This window comes from Bacillus rossius, chromosome 17, assembly GCF_032445375.1.
Source record: "Bacillus rossius redtenbacheri isolate Brsri chromosome 17, Brsri_v3, whole genome shotgun sequence".
Taxonomy (NCBI): domain Eukaryota; kingdom Metazoa; phylum Arthropoda; class Insecta; order Phasmatodea; family Bacillidae; genus Bacillus; species Bacillus rossius.
This window is the reverse complement of record NC_086344.1, coordinates 32543250-32563360: the sequence shown is the minus strand read 5'-3', so window position 1 is coordinate 32563360 and position 20111 is coordinate 32543250. Positions and strand designations below refer to the sequence as shown.

General features: G+C 38.0%; 1 protein-coding gene across 1 annotated transcript in view; it reads right to left on the bottom strand.

Annotated features, from left to right (window-relative positions):
- The window catches only part of LOC134540837 (allatostatins), a 510609-nt gene that overhangs the window by 419149 nt on the left and 71349 nt on the right, over positions 1 to 20111 (bottom strand). Inside the window, exon 2 of the mRNA XM_063383806.1 lies at positions 4980 to 5052. Coding sequence (XP_063239876.1) covers positions 4980 to 5052 — 73 coding nt within the window. The remainder of the gene's footprint in view (positions 1 to 4979; positions 5053 to 20111) is intronic.

Here is a 20111-nt window from a genome sequence, read left to right as displayed (position 1 = left end):
GTGCGGGAAGCCTTCATTTCACAGACGAGAGAGCCACACCCGAAGTTCCCCGAAGTTCATGCTCGCTTTTTTTGTTTACATGATTTCACAGTATCTTTAATGTGGCTATCCTAACCAAATCAACCGTCCACAACGTTTCAAAGTATTTGTAATGTAGCTAACGTAACCTAATTGACCATTAGTTATCATGAGTTACAATGAACCAAAATAAATAAATAACCGAAGATGCACGATCGGTCGTTTGGCTCTCCCGTCTGTGAAAAGAAGGCTTCCAGCGAAGTGCATCAAATACTCTGCAAAGTTGGTAGCAGTTCGGGAAGGTTCCGTGAAAGTGAAAGGATCCCCGCTGAGGGTTTCCTCCGAGACCCTGGATCCTGACTGGGTAGGACTCGTACTTGGTGGTGGTGCTCCGATAGCTTGGAGCACACTCCGAGGGTTCCCTGGCCCGATGCGGAGTCGACGTGGTGAGCGACGACACATCTCCGGTGCTAGCCTGGACAGCTGGCAGAGGTTGGATACGGGAAGCCTTCTTTTCACAGACGAGAGAGCCACACCCGAAGTTCCCCGAAGTTCATGCTCGCTTTTTTTTCCCGTACAACAACAGGTGTATTTATTTGGATGAAAAAAAAAAAATACGCGGGAATTTATTCTCCAAATGCGCGGGTTTAACTTATGAGATGTCATTCTTAAAATTAGCAAGAAGTAATTGAAAGAATTATTCAGTAGGTTAGCTACATTATAAATACTTTAAAACATTGCGGATGGTTGGTTATGTTAGGATAAGTATAGCTACATTAAAAATACTGTAAAATCATTTTATGGTTGCTTAGCAAATAACTTTTTAATATGTAGCTATCCAGCGCTAGGAAACTGTTTACATGATTTCACAGTATATTTAATGTAGCTATCCTAACCAAATCAATCGTCCACAATGTTTTAAAGTAGAATGTAGCTAACCTAACATAATTGACCATTAGTTATCATGAGTTGTCCAAAATAAACATTCACGGACATTTTTTTTTAATATTATTTACAATGAACCAAAAAAACCGAAGATGCACGATCGGGGGTTTGGCTCTCTCGTCTGTGAAAAGAAGGCTTCCCGTTAGATAGAGCCTCCACCGGAACACGGGTTCACCGGGTGTTTTGAAAAGTCCCAGCATGATGTGGGAGATCGGGGTAGGCGCCAGCAGTGCTCACCAGGTCTAATGGCTAAGGAACACAGCCAACTGTCTGGTTAGCAGAGTGAGGCAGGGGGCCAAGGTGGTGACTATGCATATGCTGTGATGGGTAGCCCTAGCCTCTGGTCATAGCCGAAGCTCCGACACCTTTCCCGAATCGCATATACGGCGTATCCCGTATCTACGCCCGTTGGGGGACCCAGGCTGATATTGCGTTGACAAGCTGTAAAGACTGGGTTATCTATTCTATTGGTTCAGTTGCAATTTTTTTTTTGTAAATGTAACAGAAATATTAATATAATACTACAGATATTTTAAGATTTGTACACTTTCAAAACCAAATAGTGTTCGCAGTAATACTGGGTGCCGGATCTTACCCAGGCATTTATGCTCTGTGTTGTCCCAGTACCTTCAATAGTTAACTGAGTAGCTATCCAATGTAAACTGAGCATAGTAATAAGCATAATAAACCAAAATAAAGTCTGAATATTTATTTTTCTTTCCCATAATTTAAATATATATATATATATGCTTGAATGAAACGCTAATGAAAGAAATGCTAAAGCAAATAAGTTGAATAAGATTGGGTGGTTATTATGATCAACCAAGAACCTTCAAATCATATATCAGCCCTGTGTCACTTACTATAAGGTAAAAATTTGTTTTATTCTAAGAAATACTCTGTATGCAAAAATAACCATAGATATATGTTGCACAAAGTTACGAAATCTGTCTTGTAGTGTTACAAGCTACGTATTTCTGGTTTACAAAGGCATGTTTTATAAAAGTACATAATTTTTTTATGCTTTGTAGAGTGAACAAATAGAGCGAACCTCTTTCATATCTCAAAAAAGATTTTATTGGAATGAAAATCATCAGCCCCCCAGCTCAAACATACGAGTTGTATGAATGAATGAAAAGAGTTCAGCAGAGTAAGTGAGGAGCGATGAGGATGGAGTGCGGATGGATTGAATGAGGTGAGGGAAACAGGAACAACCGGAGAAAAAAAAACCACCGGCTCGCGGACACGTCCGCCACATTTCCAAACTTGCGAAGATAATCCAGCTTCGACACCGCCGTGTCCCATTGGTGGAAGGCGACCGATCTGCTGCTCTCTTGACCGGGTCGTTACAACAACGCCGAAATACCAGAGCGCCAAACGTACAATAACGCCGAATACCATAACGCCGAATGCCAAATTGACCCCAACGCCGACAGCTAGAAAACTGCTGTGTACCACAACGCCGAAATACAGTAACGCCGAAAAATGTTGAGCGGAGAGGGGGGGGGGCACAGGAGCAAAATGAAAAACAACTGTATGAATTTGTGTGCTAACCTTACCTAACCTAACCTTTGTGGCAGTTCTGCAATTACATTTTTTCAGCGTTAATGTATTTCGGCGTTGTGGTACACAGCAGTTTTCTATCTGTCGGCGTTGTAGTCAATTTGGCATTCGGCGTTATGGTTTTCGGCGTTATTGTACGTTCGGCGTTGTGGTATTTCGGCGTTGTGGTGTGTCCCCCTCTTGACCAACCACGGCGTGACGATTCAAGTAGTTATAAGAAGAAGGAAATAGGGGGGGGGGGGGCAGTAGCCACGTCTGCATGATTACATGGTGAAGTTGGACTCTCCCGTCTGTCCATCACGTGACACTCAATCCCATCGGATGGCCCGAAAAAATTTCCATCCGTCCGTCCGTCAAAATATTGTCATGCTTTAACTCTCGACGGACTACGGGTGGAATTATAACCCCTATAATGTCCTGAATATTCGTAACCATATTTTGTTGGGTTTCACCGTGTGATTCAGGTTGTCTTCGGCAATATTTCTGTTGGTGTTCTGGTTATTTCTGAAAACAAATTTCACTGAATGCAATTTTTTTTCGAAATGATACATGCAATTGTATTTAGAGTGTGTACTACTTGAAACTAGCACTCCTTGTATCGAGTACTGAAAACAAGATGGCGGCAACGCTCTCTAACAGATTACGTGTGTACTACGTGACACTAGCGTTCCTGGTAGCAAGTAATAAAAATAAATATGGTTGCTTTCAGAAGAAGAAAACAAGATGGCGGCTATGATGTCATACTCCAAGATCATGGCCTACAGCAGACGAAAACATGATTGTTGCTGTGATATAATCCAAGATGGTAGATATGACATCATACTGGCTGGCGATAAATCTCCCTTGGCATTAGTGGTAGGTCGGTCAGTCTTTGGCTTCCGTAGAGGAAGGATCCTTCACCATTTTCTTTTTTGTTTACACAGAGTTCGATCGAGGACTCCATCATGTAAGTCCATTTTTAATTAAAACTTTATAAAATTGTACTGAAATAATTTGTTTATGAAATTAAAATTTTGTTACTTTTTTTTATAATAATTATTAATTTTTAAGATAGTAGATGATTTATGATTTCAAAATGCCGAATCTAGTTCAATTTAAAATTTTATAATTAATGTTTTATTCATTTTGAAATTTGTCCGATTTTTGCGATAGTAAATACGTATTTCCAAGATGGCGGAATCCAAGTTGGTGACAGCGCTCTTTAGCATACGATGTGTGTACTATGTGACACTAGCACTACAGGTAGCGAGTACTGAAAAATAAAATATGGCGGTTCTGTCTCGAACAGGTGAATTCAAATTCGAATTCAAAAAATTTCAAAGTCCGAATATGTGTGATTTTTTTTATAACTTATTTAATTCTCAGTCTGGTTATTATTTTGTCTCGATGGTTGAGCAGTTAAAGGCCGATGTCTTCCAACCCAGAGGTCATAGCTGTCATGGTTCGAATCACAGTGCTTCCAATGTATTTTGTATAAAAAATTAAATTTAATAATTTTAATTTCGACAAGGACCATAACAGCTCTGGGAGGTAATGGAACATCGTACTTATGTGCATGAGACAGAGCGATGCTGGCATTCTCTAGGAACAAACACCAAAAACAAAGATGATGGAAACAAAGATGGCGGCATATACAGAACATAAAAAAACCAATATGGCGGCTGTGATGTCATTCAAGGTGGCAGTCTCCAGCAGACGAAAACAAAATTGCGGACATGACAACAGAATAGAAAAAAGTGGTTGTGATGTCAGATCCAAGATGACGGACGTGACATCATAATTTAGGATGGCGGACATGATGTGAGAAAACAAGGTGGTGGGCGTAACGAAAAGTGCAATTTTCTTGAATACAATTGGCGATCATAACGTAAAGTGCAACAGTCTAGAAAACAAAATGGCGGTAAAACAAACTGACGTTATCCAAGTGGACAGAATCTAAGATCGCGGACGATGTCAAGTTAAAGGTCAAATGACAAGGTCAAATGTCAAGATCAAAGGCATCTAATATGGCCGCCGTGACATCCCAATCCAAGATGGCGATCATCGGCTCCCGGGTCCATACCCAGAACTCAGTTGCCGAACATACTTACATTACTGCATATTAGCATTTTCGAGGTTTGAAATCGCGATAACTCGAGAATGGTGATTCGCAGGGAAAAAGGTTTGGATACCTTTTTTGTAGAGAATTTCACGATCTACAAACGTTGTCGGATCCATTTTTACGGTAGCTCTTATAGTTTCAGAGATATACGTAAAAAAAAACATAAAATGGCGGTCTCTGACCTCAAATTAAAAAACAACGTACAGAGCGGGACAGTTGGGGACTTTTGACACATCATTCGTAATGATGTATTCAAGACCTGTGCAAAAATCCAGCTTTTTGGAAACCAATGCAAACTCAGCATATTGTTTCGTTTATTTTGTCTGGACTACTACAGTTACTAGTAAATTACCTGTTGCCGACTCCTGCTGACATAAACTGGACGTCTGGATGATCTCGTTCGCTGAGAGACCCAGTGCATTGGACTGAAACAAATTGAATAGTTTTTATTTCAGTCAATGCGCATGCTAAATATAGCTGCATGTTACAACTGGCTTGTTTAATTTGGACCCAAAGCTCCAGACACAAGTTGCCAATGTACCTACTCGAGATTTGGCGTAAAAGCTTATCCGACCTAAACTCAATCAGAAATGACAAAACCGCTTCCATTTTGACAGGCCGCTTCCATCTTGAGAGGTATTTCCTAATCAAGAATCAATAGACTGGTAAGTAAATTCACTTCTACCACGAAAGATTATCTAGGCTGATTTTAAAGTCAATCCACTTTAGACAAAGTAACATTAAACGCACAGATTTAAGAGCAAACACGGGAATTTTTGATATATTGAAAGTTATGTCCCGAAAAGGTTTGTACATAAATTCTTCACCAAGAGTTTTGAAATTTTATGCCCACACTAGAAATTTTACAGCTCAAATTATGTATTTTAACATGTCAGTCACGTTTTACTGTGCTCATAAATGAGTTTTTATCTCGCTATAAAACTTCTCCATATTCTACGAAAATGGAATGAAATTCAGTAACACAATTATGGGAAAAATATGACGAAATTTGCAATGGAAAAAGCAGTTAGCATTTTTTTTATTAAAATATTAAATTTTATTCAAGGGAAGGCATGGGAACATAAAGACGCCAATTGATTTCAACCGATTCTATATTCCATGATTATTTTTCTACCTTTAATTTGGAAAATGAATATTCGTAAAGGCATAAGCCACGTAATAAAATCATTTTAAAGCCCGTAATATCGTGTGTATTGGCAGAGTTATAGCAGTGGTAGGCATTTCCAAAAGAGAATGGAATAAGCTACCAAAGCCAGTCAAAGAATACGCGGGGAAACTGTTTGTAGTAGATAATTAACTTGAGGCATTTCAATAACTTATATTATATTCTATGCTTTAAATGTCACGGTAAAAATAAACTCTGGTTTCAACAGTTAGGTTTGCTTCTTAAATCTCATCGGTTGCCATCTGTTAAGTTTCCTTGCGTTGTGGAAGAAACAGATGGGACAGCGAAAAGTAAATATCATGCGCTTCAGGGATCCGTTTCCGTTTTCCGGTTATTTTGCGTTTCTGCACTGTTGCGGAACAGGCTTTACGTAACGCCAGGCCGGACGTACACATAATGAGACACGCCACGACTATTTGTCAGATAGTAGTTGGCTTCCAATTGTCGACAAAGGCATGCCGTAGTGTGTTTATACTAGTTAAATACTGTTTTTGAATGTTAATTTAACCTGAGTAATTATTCACTTCTAAATAATTTTAAATTAGCTTTCCTCAGTATGTAGATGTATGCAGATGACTAGTATGTTTATTACAACAAAAATCATGTTTTATGTAATATTTTGAACTTTTAAGGAGTATCATGACAAAATTTTAATTTCAAGAATGTGGGGAGAAATAACGTAACGGAAATACACCGTTAGGGGGGGAGGGGGGGCAGTAACCTAATATTAGGTGAATACGAAGGCTACATACGAACGTTTAATATATAATACTATATGCCACACCTTATAAATTATTTCAGTACTTGTTAGGACTGACATAAAAAATTTGCCTTTACGTTTTTAAAAATTATTAATTAAGGGCTTGTTTATTAGACAAAGACAATGGCTATATAATGAGATTATTTAAAATAATGAGCCAAAAACTAAAACGAAAAATAGAATCAAAATCTATCCGTCCACTGAAGTGGACAATTTATACATCTCAATGATACATGGAGTTTATCAAACCTTGTTATGTGTGAGTTAAGGTGTACCTACATACATTCTAGAGGTCGTCAGACTTTATGGATATGAGGTAAATAAAATTTTATTTTACTTTTATTAATTATTAGAAAAAAATATTCTTGATATAATAATTAGAGCTTAAAATTATTACCCCACAAAAAATTGGTTGTCTGTAAAGTCGGTTTACGAACGATAGTATAAAGTGTGGTCATAACAAAACATTGATGAAATGATTGCATACTTTTATGAATAAAATTGAATCATTTTTATTGAATTATCACTATTTTGTAAGGATACAAAGAAGGAGTGAAATGAAATCTACAATTTAATTGATAAATTTACTTTTATTTGCACTCATTAATTCAAATATGTTTATTACTTTAACGAACAGATTATTTTAACTGTAACTTTTATACATGTTTGCTATTTAACTTCTTCCACTCTGTGTTATTCTGTTAAGTATAGGACGATGATAGGAAAAGTAGGAAACGAATGGGAGTGTTTCAAGTTTAGTGTGCCTCGAAAAAAGTTCCAATCGAGTGGAAGAGAGATAGATGCGGCGCAAGTGTACAATGAGCGTAACGGGACACGGCGTAACGGGACACTTTTTCGTGCGTGCAGCCGGCTTTCATCGATTTATTAGACGTTGTCACGTCAAAAAAATATTTCCAAAAAAATTAGTTTAGTTGAGGTAAATAAATTAAAATTAAGGCATGGCTGGGGAATTGACGAAGCGTGGCCGAAAAGGTGAATCTGTCTGGGCGTCTCGTCTAGTCTAAGTGCGTCCTTGTCTCACGTCCGGCGGTCACGGGCGGTCCCCAAGGTCGCGAAGCGCGGTTTAACGAACCACAGACGACCAGTCGCATCACGCACCGCCAATCACGGAGGGCTCGCACAGACGTCGAGTAGTGGTCCATGTCGAACCAGTCACAACGTCTCCATTACGCGCGTCGTTATTTCCCGCCGAGCGTCCTTACGCGTTCTCACGATGTGGTCGTTACCGTCGCCGTAGCGTCACGTATTCCGAACGATATCAAATTTCATATTTTTTTTTTTTTTAAGCTATTTTACTCCCAGCCGACATTTTTTTTTTTCCTTCGTTACGTTTCGCTCTTTTGCTCGCAACCGATATCCCTCCCTCCCTCCCCCCCTCCCCCCCCCCCTCACACACACACACACACACACAAACAAATTTACGTTCCGCTCTTGCGTTTCCTTGGAAACAATTGAAATTCGTGCTCCTATTATCTTCTTCCTGCCGGATTTCATGTCATTCCTCGGCATGTCAAAAGTGACACATCCTCGTTATCCTGATGACGTGTCCTTGAGATTGTCCCCTCTGATGTCGTGATGTTACCGAGAGAGGAAAAAAAATGTTCGCAGTAATACAGGGTTCGGATTCTTGTCCAGACATTATTATATTATATTTGGTCTCAGTACCTACATTAGTTAAAGTTATTTGTGAACGGTGTTCTAAATAGCTTTCCATTATTAACTGCGTAAATTAAGGAGCATAACAACACAAAATAAATGTCAAATTTTTGAATATTTATTTTTTCCACGGCTCAAAAAATTTGTGCTTGTATAAAAATCGAACAAAATTTAAAATTAGGCACATTTTTTTGAAAGCGTGGCAATAAGTATTCAGTATTGTTTCAAAAAAAACGTATTTCCAAATGCAAAAAATAACTTATATATGTGTGCGTGTCATTTGTATTTAATTTTATTATAAACTATTTCATGGCAATTGGTTTCCAAATCAATATTTTGTAAAACGTATAAAAAAATTTACATTGAGAGTTATAATAATGCTACTACACAGGATGATAAAAAAAACATTTCCAGTGTTGCAGATTTTTTCCATAAACTATGTACATGAGTATGGCGAGCAAGAAATAACTTTTGATTTTTTTTTTTTTCAGCACCCGAAGATAACTAGAAGTTAACTCCTAAGTTAAGTTTCAAAACTTCTGATTCCTAGCTCTAATGGTGTTCCGCTGCATCGCAGATAATTATTATGTGCAACGCATTGGAAGAACGTAAGTAGGGTTTACTGAAGTACGAAGAGAAGAGTAAAGTATGTAAATTTACGCAAAATCTCAAAACATCATTATTAGTTACGGTCTGCTGATACAAGCTGTATCTACTTCCACTCCACCCCCCCATCCAACCAACCCCGCAAACACATACACTTTACTTCTCACACCAAAAAAAAAAGTTACTTTTTTTCAAATAAGTTAGTATGAATTTCAAGTTACGATAGCAAAAATATTTCAACGACTCCGACCTACTGGCAAACTTTTATGTCCGTTAACATCAAGTTAAAAATCATTTTTAAACTTTTAGCGCCGGAACAACTTATGACGAAACTAATGAATTATTAGAGAAGATGGAAAAAAAAAAGAAAAAAAACATACAGGGCCAGAAAAAATTCCTATCACGAACCAAGGGTTACGAGTCTTAAAATTTTACGTTTGGTTTTTAACTTCGAAACTATTTCGTTTGCAAGTTATAATTCGCATTTGAAGTAGCTTGACTTCTGGGTTGTATCCGCGTCCAAGGCGAATATATCACCGGCGTTTCGGTCGACATAGCAGTCGCCATCATTAGGGTAGAGTTACCTACTGAGTTTATTAGAAGTTCTTCGGCCTTGGACATGGCTACAACTCAGAAGCCAAGCTACTTCAGGCAATGGCCGCGAGATCCTGTGCTCTTTATAAGTAGCATTTCTTTAAAAATATGGTAAGTCTTACATCACACAAGAAATATTGTTTTACCTACCGTGTGTTCAAACGCAGCCAAGATGAAAACAATACGAGGATACCAACTAGGGCAGTTGTAACACAGCTAAACTACTTCATTGGAATACTTAAGCTTTAACTCGGCAACTGGTCTAATGTGTTGTGCACACGTTCCGATAGGAGTTATTTCTTATTTAAACCAAATAGGCTTCGCAAGTACTTCAGAACGAGATATATTCTATGCTTGCTTAACATTTTACATATAATTGAGGAACTAATCGGTATGCAGTTAGTAAAACTATTTTATGTAAATGTTTTATTATTATTTCGTTAGTTAGAATTAATATAAAATTGATAATTCTTAGTGTTAGGATTTTTTGTGTATGTCATGTGTTTGATTTATCACATGTTATATTTGTGTTGTCCTGTGTACTATTGTGTATTATGTTTTTTTTTTAAGTGCCTGCCTATTAAAGATCACGACTGTTGGGAGGCACTAAAAATAAATTAATAAATTAATAAGTATATATTAATATTATGATTAAAGCTTTGGATTATTATTACCTTTAAAATATTTTTATAAAGTTTCACTTTTATAATAAAAACATTATGATATTTTAGAAATTGACAATGTGTGAATGAAAATGTTGACGTTCCATTTGCAAACCGCTCAAAATATCTTGAAAGTATCTTGCAGATACAATGATTTTTTGAAATGAAAACTTCTTTAGCCGCGTTGAGCAATTTTTGGTAGGGGCAAAACTTATGGTTTCGCGTCACCGACATGCTAGTGACATGTTGCGCCAGACATGTATACGCATATATAAACTAATACATTGTATATACTCGAATGTATCATTTCTTTATTGGACTTTTTTGGATGGGTAAAAACTTGGGAGTTCGCATCACCGACATGCTGTCGTAGCAGTAAGTGAAGTAAATTTGACCACGTGAATACATGCCCTAGGTCTGACATCACTGGTAAGTCATAGCTAGGTAATGGATTTTACGTAATTTTTACATACCACTGACTTCTGTTGTGACTAAAATATGATGTAAGGATAAATTATATTATGCTGATATCGTACTTATATAATGCCAAAATCATTTTCTTACGTACATTTGACGTATAAATGAAGTCATATTACACATTTAAAAACAAAGTTTGATGTTTTCACTTTTGTTTACAATCCCCATGACTGGCTATTTTTTTTACGTGAAAACGTCTAATAAATAGATGAACGCCGGCTGCACATACGAAAATGTGTCCCGTTACGCACATTCTTACGTTACGCTGTGTCCCGTTACGCACATTTTTCCGTTACGCTGTGTCCCGTTACACACATTTTTCCGTTACGCTGTGTCCCGTTACGCACATTGTTCCGTTACGTTGTGTCCCTTTACGCTCATTGTACGCTTGCGCCGCATCTATCTCTCTTCCACTCGACTGTTTATAAAGTGAAGTGAAAAGTTAATGTGGTTTTCATTGCTTATTACAACAACAATTTCTGCAATAAAGGTTAGCTTTTCTTGCATTTTAAAATTTTGAGTATTAGTATAATTTCAAGTATTTATTCTTTTATTATTAAAATAAAAATTATTCAATTTTATTCATAAAGTAGGCAATCATTTCATCAATGTTTTGTTATGACGTTGTCACGTTAAACTATCGTCCGTAAACCGACTTTCCAGACAACCAATTTGTTTTTTCTTCGAGGTTTTGTCTTTAACGCGGAGTTATTCTATTACTGCAATTGGTACAGGGTCTTGCAGAGAGTATTTATCTGATTTTGATATCACAGAATAATAATTACCTGGTCACCGCTGCCAGTCCCGCAGAGACGCGTCATCGAGGAGAAGACCGCACGCCAGTCAAGTGCGCCCCGGCGCGTGCGTAGAGGCGAGGAGGCGTGCGATGCGCCGGCCAGAGTCGCCCTTAGGAGACCCCAGCGGCTCGTGCGCCCGACCAGACAGCCACCTCCCAGCACACCAACTGAAAAATACATGGGGGGAAAAAAAATTGGTTGTCCGTAAAGTCGGTTTACGGACGACAGTTTAACGTGACAACGTCATAACAAAACATTGATGAAATGATTGCATACTTTTATGAATAAAATAGTATCATTTTTATTGAATTATCACTATTTTGTATGGATACAAAGAAGGAGTGAAATGAAATCTACAATTTAATTGATAAATTTACTTCTATTTGCACTCATTAATTCAAATATGTTTATTACTTTAACGAAGAGATTATTTTAACTATAACTTTTATACACGTTTGCTATTTAACTTCTTCCAATATGTGTTATTCTGTTAAGGATAGGACGATGATATGAAAAGTATGAAACGAATGGGAGTGTTTCAAGTTTAATGTGCCTCGAAAAAGTCAAATCGATGGGTTGTTCCAATCGAGTGGGAGAGAGATAGATGCGGCGCAAGCGTACAATGAGCGTAACGGGACAATGAGTCATCCTTTTTTCGTGCGTGCAGCCGGTGTTCATCGATTTATTAGACGTTGTCACGTCAAAAAAACTTACGATGTTAACTCCTGGGTCGAGCCGTGCTACGAACCTCGCCCCGTGGAAAATGTTGGGACTGTGGCATTTGACCAGGGTTGTCGCAGGCCTGAACGCCTTTCAGACGCGATGCAACACCAGTTGAACAGTTGAACAAAGCATTTGTACTAGATCAAACATGAGCTCCGCTCGTTCCAGAAAAATGCTCGAGATACGTTGATCCCTCAGCAAATACGATACAAATTTGGGTTCATCCTGTTTTAAAAGAGAGATATCAGCATGCGGTGTTGAAATGCGGCATGGTTGTAGTTATGAATACATACCACACGAGACACCACTGTGGAGCATTGAAAATATGATTGTACCTCGGGGCAGTATGTCTGATAAGACCACGAGACGTAAATTAGCAGATTAGGTACTTTTCGTGCGAATAAAATTTACCGTGGCAGGACAGAATAATTTGAATCTACGTTAGTATGTAACCAACCAGATGACTTGTTACCTTGTTACACACTTACGTAACTATTGAGTTATTCTAACATGTTAAAATAAATATTTCTAAAAAAACAAAATGTATTAAAAAGATTCTAATACGTGAAATTTTTTTACTGATTACCTTTTCTTTTTGTCTATTGAGTCTGCACTTCCAGAATTCTCAACCACCTCTTCCCAAACATCGACTTCTTCTAATTTATTTTCCTCTGCTCCAAGCACTCAAAATCCCACGTCACAGGTCACTTTCCGACTGCCTCCAATGAGCAAGACGACGTCAGTATGTGACAGCAGGTATAACGTCTGCGAAGGAGCGCGTTACACTGAGCAGTCCTACTGGGCATCAGGGACCGCGATACGTCCGAGGCGCAATTACAATAGACCGTCGCCTCGTCCGCTCTTTCGTCTGGCCAACGCGATTCGCGACTTCACTTCATCCGTCCGTCGTAATATTTTCCCAGATAAGTGCTGCCAAACAATCAGTGTTTTTCTCTCTTTCTCTCTCTCTCTCTTTCTCTCTCTCTCTTTCTCTCTCTCTCTCTTTCTCTCTCTCTCTCTTTTTCTCTCTCTTTCTCTTTCTTTCTCTTTCTCTCTCTCCCTTTCTCTCTCTCCATTTCTCTCTCTCCCTTTCTCTTTCTCTCTCTATTTTTCTATCTCTTTCTCTCTCTTTCTCTCTCTCTTTCTCTCTCTTGCTCTCTCTCTTGCTCTCTCTCTTCCTCTTTCTCTCTCTTCCTCTTTCTCTCTCTTTCTCTCTATTTCTCTCTCTTTCTCTCTCTCTTACTCTCCCTCTTACTCTCATTCTCTCTTTCTCTCTCTCTCTCTCTCTCTCTCTCTCTCTCTCTCTCTCTCTGAGATTCACATGAATATTGTTCGCTATTTGTGTCGTTCTTTACGGAACGCATCGCATTAGCATTTCCTCTTGATTAAACTGTTCGGACACGAGTTTTAAGAATCGCAATGTTACTGTACAAAAAAAAAAAACACGAACGACCTGTACACACACCACAGTCCTGTGTTATGGTGACGACTGACTGCCGCTGACAAGACCGTAGAAAAATTCGCGAAAATTCCGTGGGCCTGCAGTGGATAAATGTTCTGTCTCACACACAATTTTTATTTTCATTTGTCAGAACTGACAGGACTTCAATATCACAACTTTGGTAGGCCACACTTTCAGGAATTGGTCACTTGTGGCCTACCATACAAACTGGACATCATTACGTTGGCACGCCACACAAACAGAAATACTCTAGCTCTCCATCACTAATAACTTTGAATATATATACTGTATAGAAGTCGCCAGCCCAGGTTAAAATTTCTAATACGGTTTTGAGGTAGTTGGTTAATTCACCGCCGCAATCGCCACCATCTCTAGGGCATCGACTTGTGGTGGTCCCTAGCGGACAAGTGTCTAACTCTTCAAACACCCCTTCCCCCTCCTGTTGAACGAACTTGAGCTGCAGTGAATGATGGAGGAGGGGTGCGGGGAATGACAGCGGGCGACAGGGCTGCGCTCTAACGTGTAAATAACAACTAAGACGATACAGGGCGTTACGGCAGCGCACTGCAGCGGTGAAGTTCCCAAGTTGCTCTCATACGCTTTTGAAAAACGTAGAGTAAATCCTATCCACTCGCGACTTCTATACAGTATATATATTCAAAGCTAATAATAATTATTATAAATGCGAAAATGTGTGTGTGTGTATTTCTTTCACGAACGGATTGACATGATTTTTTTTTTTGCATATAATAATTTATGGGCCGGATAGTGACATAAACTACATATAATTATGAAATGCAATCCTTAAAAGAGTGAAAAAGGGGTAAAGTCCGTTTTATAATATAATATCATTAGAAAAATGTCATAGACACACAAATAGTGGGTTTGTGTCATTTCCGCCACACGGTCATACAGTGAGGTCTGGAAAATTCCTATCCTTCTTGGCGGAACCCATCCGCTTAGTGAAGCTCGCGGCTGCTAGCGAACTTAAGGCGCTGATATCTGTTTAATTTATAACTTCGTCAGTAGATGGCATTGCCTGGAATTTGTAAAGTGCTATCGTTTGGTGCGTTCGTCACGTCTTGCCTAGGGGTTACCTGCCTTCCCACAAAAATGAAGCTGAAGATTGACGTCCCTGTTTTGCTGATGCGTAGCCTTGATGCACCGAGATTGTGCAATCATTGGGACTCTAAAAATCATTATTTCCCGTTTTTCAAGTGCATATCCTACAGACTTGAAACTCGGTAGTGATGTTACTTATCCCGGGAAACGACGGTTACTTCAGCTAGTTCATACATAAGTTATATTCTTTGGCCTACAACACAAACAGGAATGAACTAATTTGGCCCACAAAACTATTAGGAATTCACTAGTTTGGCCTGCCACATAAACAGGAATTAAATACTTTGGCCCACAAAACAATTAGGAATCCACTACTTTGGCCTGCCACATAAACAGGAATAAACTACTTTGGCCCACAAAACTATTAGGAATCCACTAGTTTGCCTGCCACATAAACAGGAATTAACTACTTTGGCCCTGAAAACTATTAGGAATCCACTAGTTTGGCCTGCCACATAAACAGGAATTAACTACTTTGGCTCACAAAGCAATTAGGAATCCACTAGTTTGGCTTGCCACAAAAATATTAATTAACTACTGTGGCCCACAAAACTATTAGTAATCCACTAGTTTGACATGTCACATAAACAGGAATTAACTACTTTGGCCCAGAAAACAATTAGGAATCCACTACTTTGGCCTGCCACATAAACAGGGAATTTACTACTTTAGACTGGCGCATTAGCAGGAATCAACCCAGCCTTCGTAAATTCCATTACTGAAGCTGAGCGAAAATCCTGGACTTCATTTGTTGCAGTTGTCGGGAATTTTCTGGGCTAACGAAGAGCAGAAAAACATGTTCGACTGGTAAACGATATGCTTAAAAATTTTATATTCCTTGGGTGCCACATGAGTATTAAGGTGCACTATTTAAACTATTCGACTGCAAAATAAATGGAATACAGGTTTGTGAGTCTATGGGCACGTTACGAACACTCACAAACACTCGAGAATACTTTTGGTATTTACCATGCTTTACCGAAACACGTACATCATTTTATGATTACAGACCAACATGCGGAGTGTGTTCCGTAATTATCCCTGAGACTTATGAGCCATTGTGTAAACCAATGACGTCAAAGAGTGATCAACTGCCGACTATTTCATGTTTTCGTTAACTTAACTACTTAGTCACTAAAACATGACTTTTGTTTCAGTGGTCAACTGTAATTACTTTTTTCCTTGCTTCGTTGTCTCCGGAATTGCATAGTTTTTTTTTACCAGTTTTGTTCGTGATTAAATTAAATTTGCGGAACTATTTTTTTTGTGTTTAATGTTGCAAACTGTATACATTTCCAAAGCAAACATAAAACTATAGATTAACAAAATATAAGCAATAAAATAACAGTTCCTAATTTCAGTTTTGATCAATTTGGCTTTTCCAAACACACAGCTATGAAAGAAAAAAAAAATAATCGTACCACTAAAATTTCACTATATAATTTAAATCGGTTACATATTATTCGCTTTATACTACTAAGTTATACACGCGTGACAAATTAAGTAGACACTGTTAATACCATCGGAAATGTGTGTTCATACTCAAAGGTTATGATGTACATATATACCGTCACACCGTCATTAGTAGCTGGGAGCTTAAACTACTATTTTTTTAAACCATCGTGAGCACACGTAAGAGATGTGTTCATAATCTGCCCGCTGATGAAAAAAAAATTGGTTGTCTGTAAAGTCAGTTTACGGACGATAGTTTAACGTGACGTCATAACAAAACATTGATGAAATGATTGCATACTTTTAAGAATAAAATTGAATCATTTTTTTATTTTAATTATAAAAGAATAAATAATTGAAATTATACTAGTAATCATATTTTTAAAACGCAAGAATAATTAACCTTTATTGCCTAAATTGTTGTTGTAATAAGCAATGAAAACCACATTAACTTTTCACTTCACTTTATGAACAGTCGAGTGGAAGAGAGATAGATGCGGCGCAAGCGTACAATGAGCGTAACGGGACACAGCGTAACGGAACCCTTTTTCGTGCGTGCAGCCGGCGTTCATCGATTTATTAGACGTTGTCACGTCAAAAACAGCGAAAACTAACTGTAGGTTTATTTCGAAAACCGTAAATGCGTATACAATATGAATCTACATGTGCAATTCACTCGCATACCGGCAAATCATCTATCTCCACACGGAAGTCTTTGAAGGACAGGCCCGGTCAGCTGCTGTAACGGTTCCGCAAGGTGTTTCGTGACTACGAAAGATGACTTGGCGAGGTTATTTACGAACGCGGTAAGACCAACGGTCACCGTCCTTCAAAACAGATGTTCGGCGGCAATGCGTCGCCCCGCGCTAGTGTGAACCGCGCGTTGAGCTGTGCGGAGACCGGCGCCGGTCAGTGAATATACAGCGAGCGCGCTTCACATTGGAACGAACTTCGCGCATCATCACAACTACAAACGTAGTTCACTTGACAATTTTTTTTTTTTGACGTGACAACGTCTAATAAATCGATGAAAGCCGGCTGCACGCACGAAAAATTGTCCCGTTACGCACATTTTTCCGTTACGCTCATTGTACGCTTGCGCCGCATCTATCTCTTTTCCACTCGATTGGCCTATGCGTCCGAGGAGAAGAAAGACAGCGGCAGCACACAACTTACATCTACACGTGAACTGTTTCGTCGACTGTTTATAAAGTGAAGTGAAAAGTTAATGTGGTTTTCATTGCTTATTAAAACAACAATTTCGTCAATAAAGGTTAATTATTCTTGCATTTTAAAAATCTGATTACTAGTATAATTTCAAGTATTTATTATTTTATTATTAAATTAAAAATTATTCAATTTTATTCATAAAAGTATGCAATCATTTCATCAATGTTTTGTTATGACGTTGTCACGTTAAACTATCGTCCGTAAACTGACTTTACAGACAACCAATTTTTTTTTATGTGTATCATTATTTCGACCAGTTTATTTATAAAGTAAATTTCTCCTTGACCACGTAGTACGGCGTTCTGAGTTTCTGACTGACCGAAAACGTAGTAAAGTATAAGTAAAAACTACGGCAATTAAGCAAAGAGATAAAAGTTCCAGCGAACTCTTTGTTAATAGTACTTATTGCGCTTGTTCAAATTATCATCTTAATGTATTATTGTAGCTAGTCAGATTGAATTGCGTGAAGTTTAACTGATATTTTGTGCTTGTCAAATGCTTGAACAGTGACACGGGCTTTACACATAGGGTTTCCCGTAGCCTGTCGCTCCCGGGCTACTGAGTAAACATTATTTTTGTTCTTGTCAACATGTCAGCTAGAGTCTGGTTTTCCCTCGAACATGTTCTCTGAAATCCATGGCATTACAAAAGTTATGGCCTACATTTTTTTTTAAGAAAAAAAAACCACGCTCTTGTAAAAAACTGTTTCACCTGACACCTGCAGCTGAAAGAAAAACATACTTATATATCTCAAACGCGTCTCTGATATACATCGTTTGGAAATTTTTGAAATATATATTTCAATACAGCAGTTACAATGTATACTAAGAGGCTAAGCGACAGTTTCCGTTCATACTTTAAAAAGTAAACAAAACAACATTCACTGGGAAACCTTTGATTAACCTATGCAATGGCTTTCCACTAAAAATAAGTTTAGCATCTACCTCTACTTTTTTTCAAGACACAAAAAAATCCAAACAGTTTGAAATAATTAACATAATATGGAGACCAAATAATAAATTGATATTACTAATAACATTAACGAACAACCAATTACAATAAACCAAATTAAAATGAATTTCAAGCAATATATTTTATTTAATAATACACTAAAAAGACAAATCAAAAATGAATTATAGCAAAATTGAATTGCATGATAACAATAGTGTACGATTAATGAATTATTATTCATATGTACACACAACCACATTAAGTGTAAATAATTACATAACCCAGCCAATCTTCGCAATATTTTAGAATTTTGTAGTATTGGTCATTTAAGTCAAGCATGAAAATTACACAGGCCAACAAGGCAAAAAAAAAACACTTTTTTTTTTGTGCCTAGGATTTTGGAACTTATTTTAGCTATAATTGGGGCGCTGAATCTAAATATGAAATTAGTTTTTTTTCCATCAGCTCTACTTTTTGAGATAAGCGAAGCTTGAAATGTGTTCTTCTACACAATGGGAACAAATATGGTTTAATGCAAATTGCTCACTCAACACAATGAAAGAAACATATAGCACCACAGCTTTGGTCTTGGAGAAGGGGAACACCACATAACTTAGAAAGTCACAACTTAGAACTGTCATAACTTAGAAAACTTGGAAAAATCCACGTAACTTAGAAACACACAACTTAGAAAGATCATAACTTTGAAAAACACAATGCAGAACCACACAACTTAGAAACGTCATAACGTAGACTCATAACTTAGAACTATCACAACTTATAAATACACAACTTAGAACTGTCATAACTAAGAAACACATAACTTAGAAACACGCAACGCAGAACCATACAACTTAGAAACTTCATAACGTAGAAAGTCATAACTTAGAACTATCACAACTTAGAAACACACAAATTATAACTGTCATAACCAAGAAACACGCAACGCAGAACCACACAACTTATAAACGTCATAACGTAGAAAGTCATAACTTATAACTGTCATAAATTAGAAAATTTTAAGTTATGTGTTTCTAAGTTATGACAGCACCCCTTGGAGAAGATAACGTATCGTTAAAATCAATGGGTGATTCGCGTGGACTTAAAAATGGTAAACTTTCTCCTCGGAGAGCAAAGTGGCCACACCAAATATTCTTGTTTCTTGTGTCTCTGGGATAGCAGAGACAAAACACACCACTGGATCAGACAAGAGTGGCCTAAGAGAGAAGACATGATCGTTGGAGACAAAAAAACGTTAGCTGGACGAGAGAAAATCATTTTTCCTCCACTGAATTTCAAGCTGGGCCTTCTGAAGCAGTTTGTAAAGTTTCTTGATAAGGACGGATCATGCTTTGCATTTATAGGGGGGGGGGGGGAATGCCCCACTTGATTAAGGAAATAATTAAAGCAGTAATATTTAACAGCCCACAAATAAGAAAATTCATCAAGTACCAAGCCTTCGTAAATTCCATTAATGAAGCTGAGCGAAAATCCTGGACTTCAGTTGTTGGGAATTTTATGGGCTAACGAAAAGCAGAAAACCATGTTGAACTGGTAAACGATATGCTTAAAAATTTCACATTCCTTGGATGCCACATGAGTAGAGACCGTAAAAATTCGCGGATTCATTTCACGACAGCCTAATATTCATATAGTTACACCTCAGTGCTGCCTCTGCTATTGGATCACAACTCACCTGGATGACTCTGGGCCGGTGAGAAACACTCAACCAAAGCTGTTTCGAATCACATGCCGCTACATTGGGACACCTTCGCAAGACAGCAG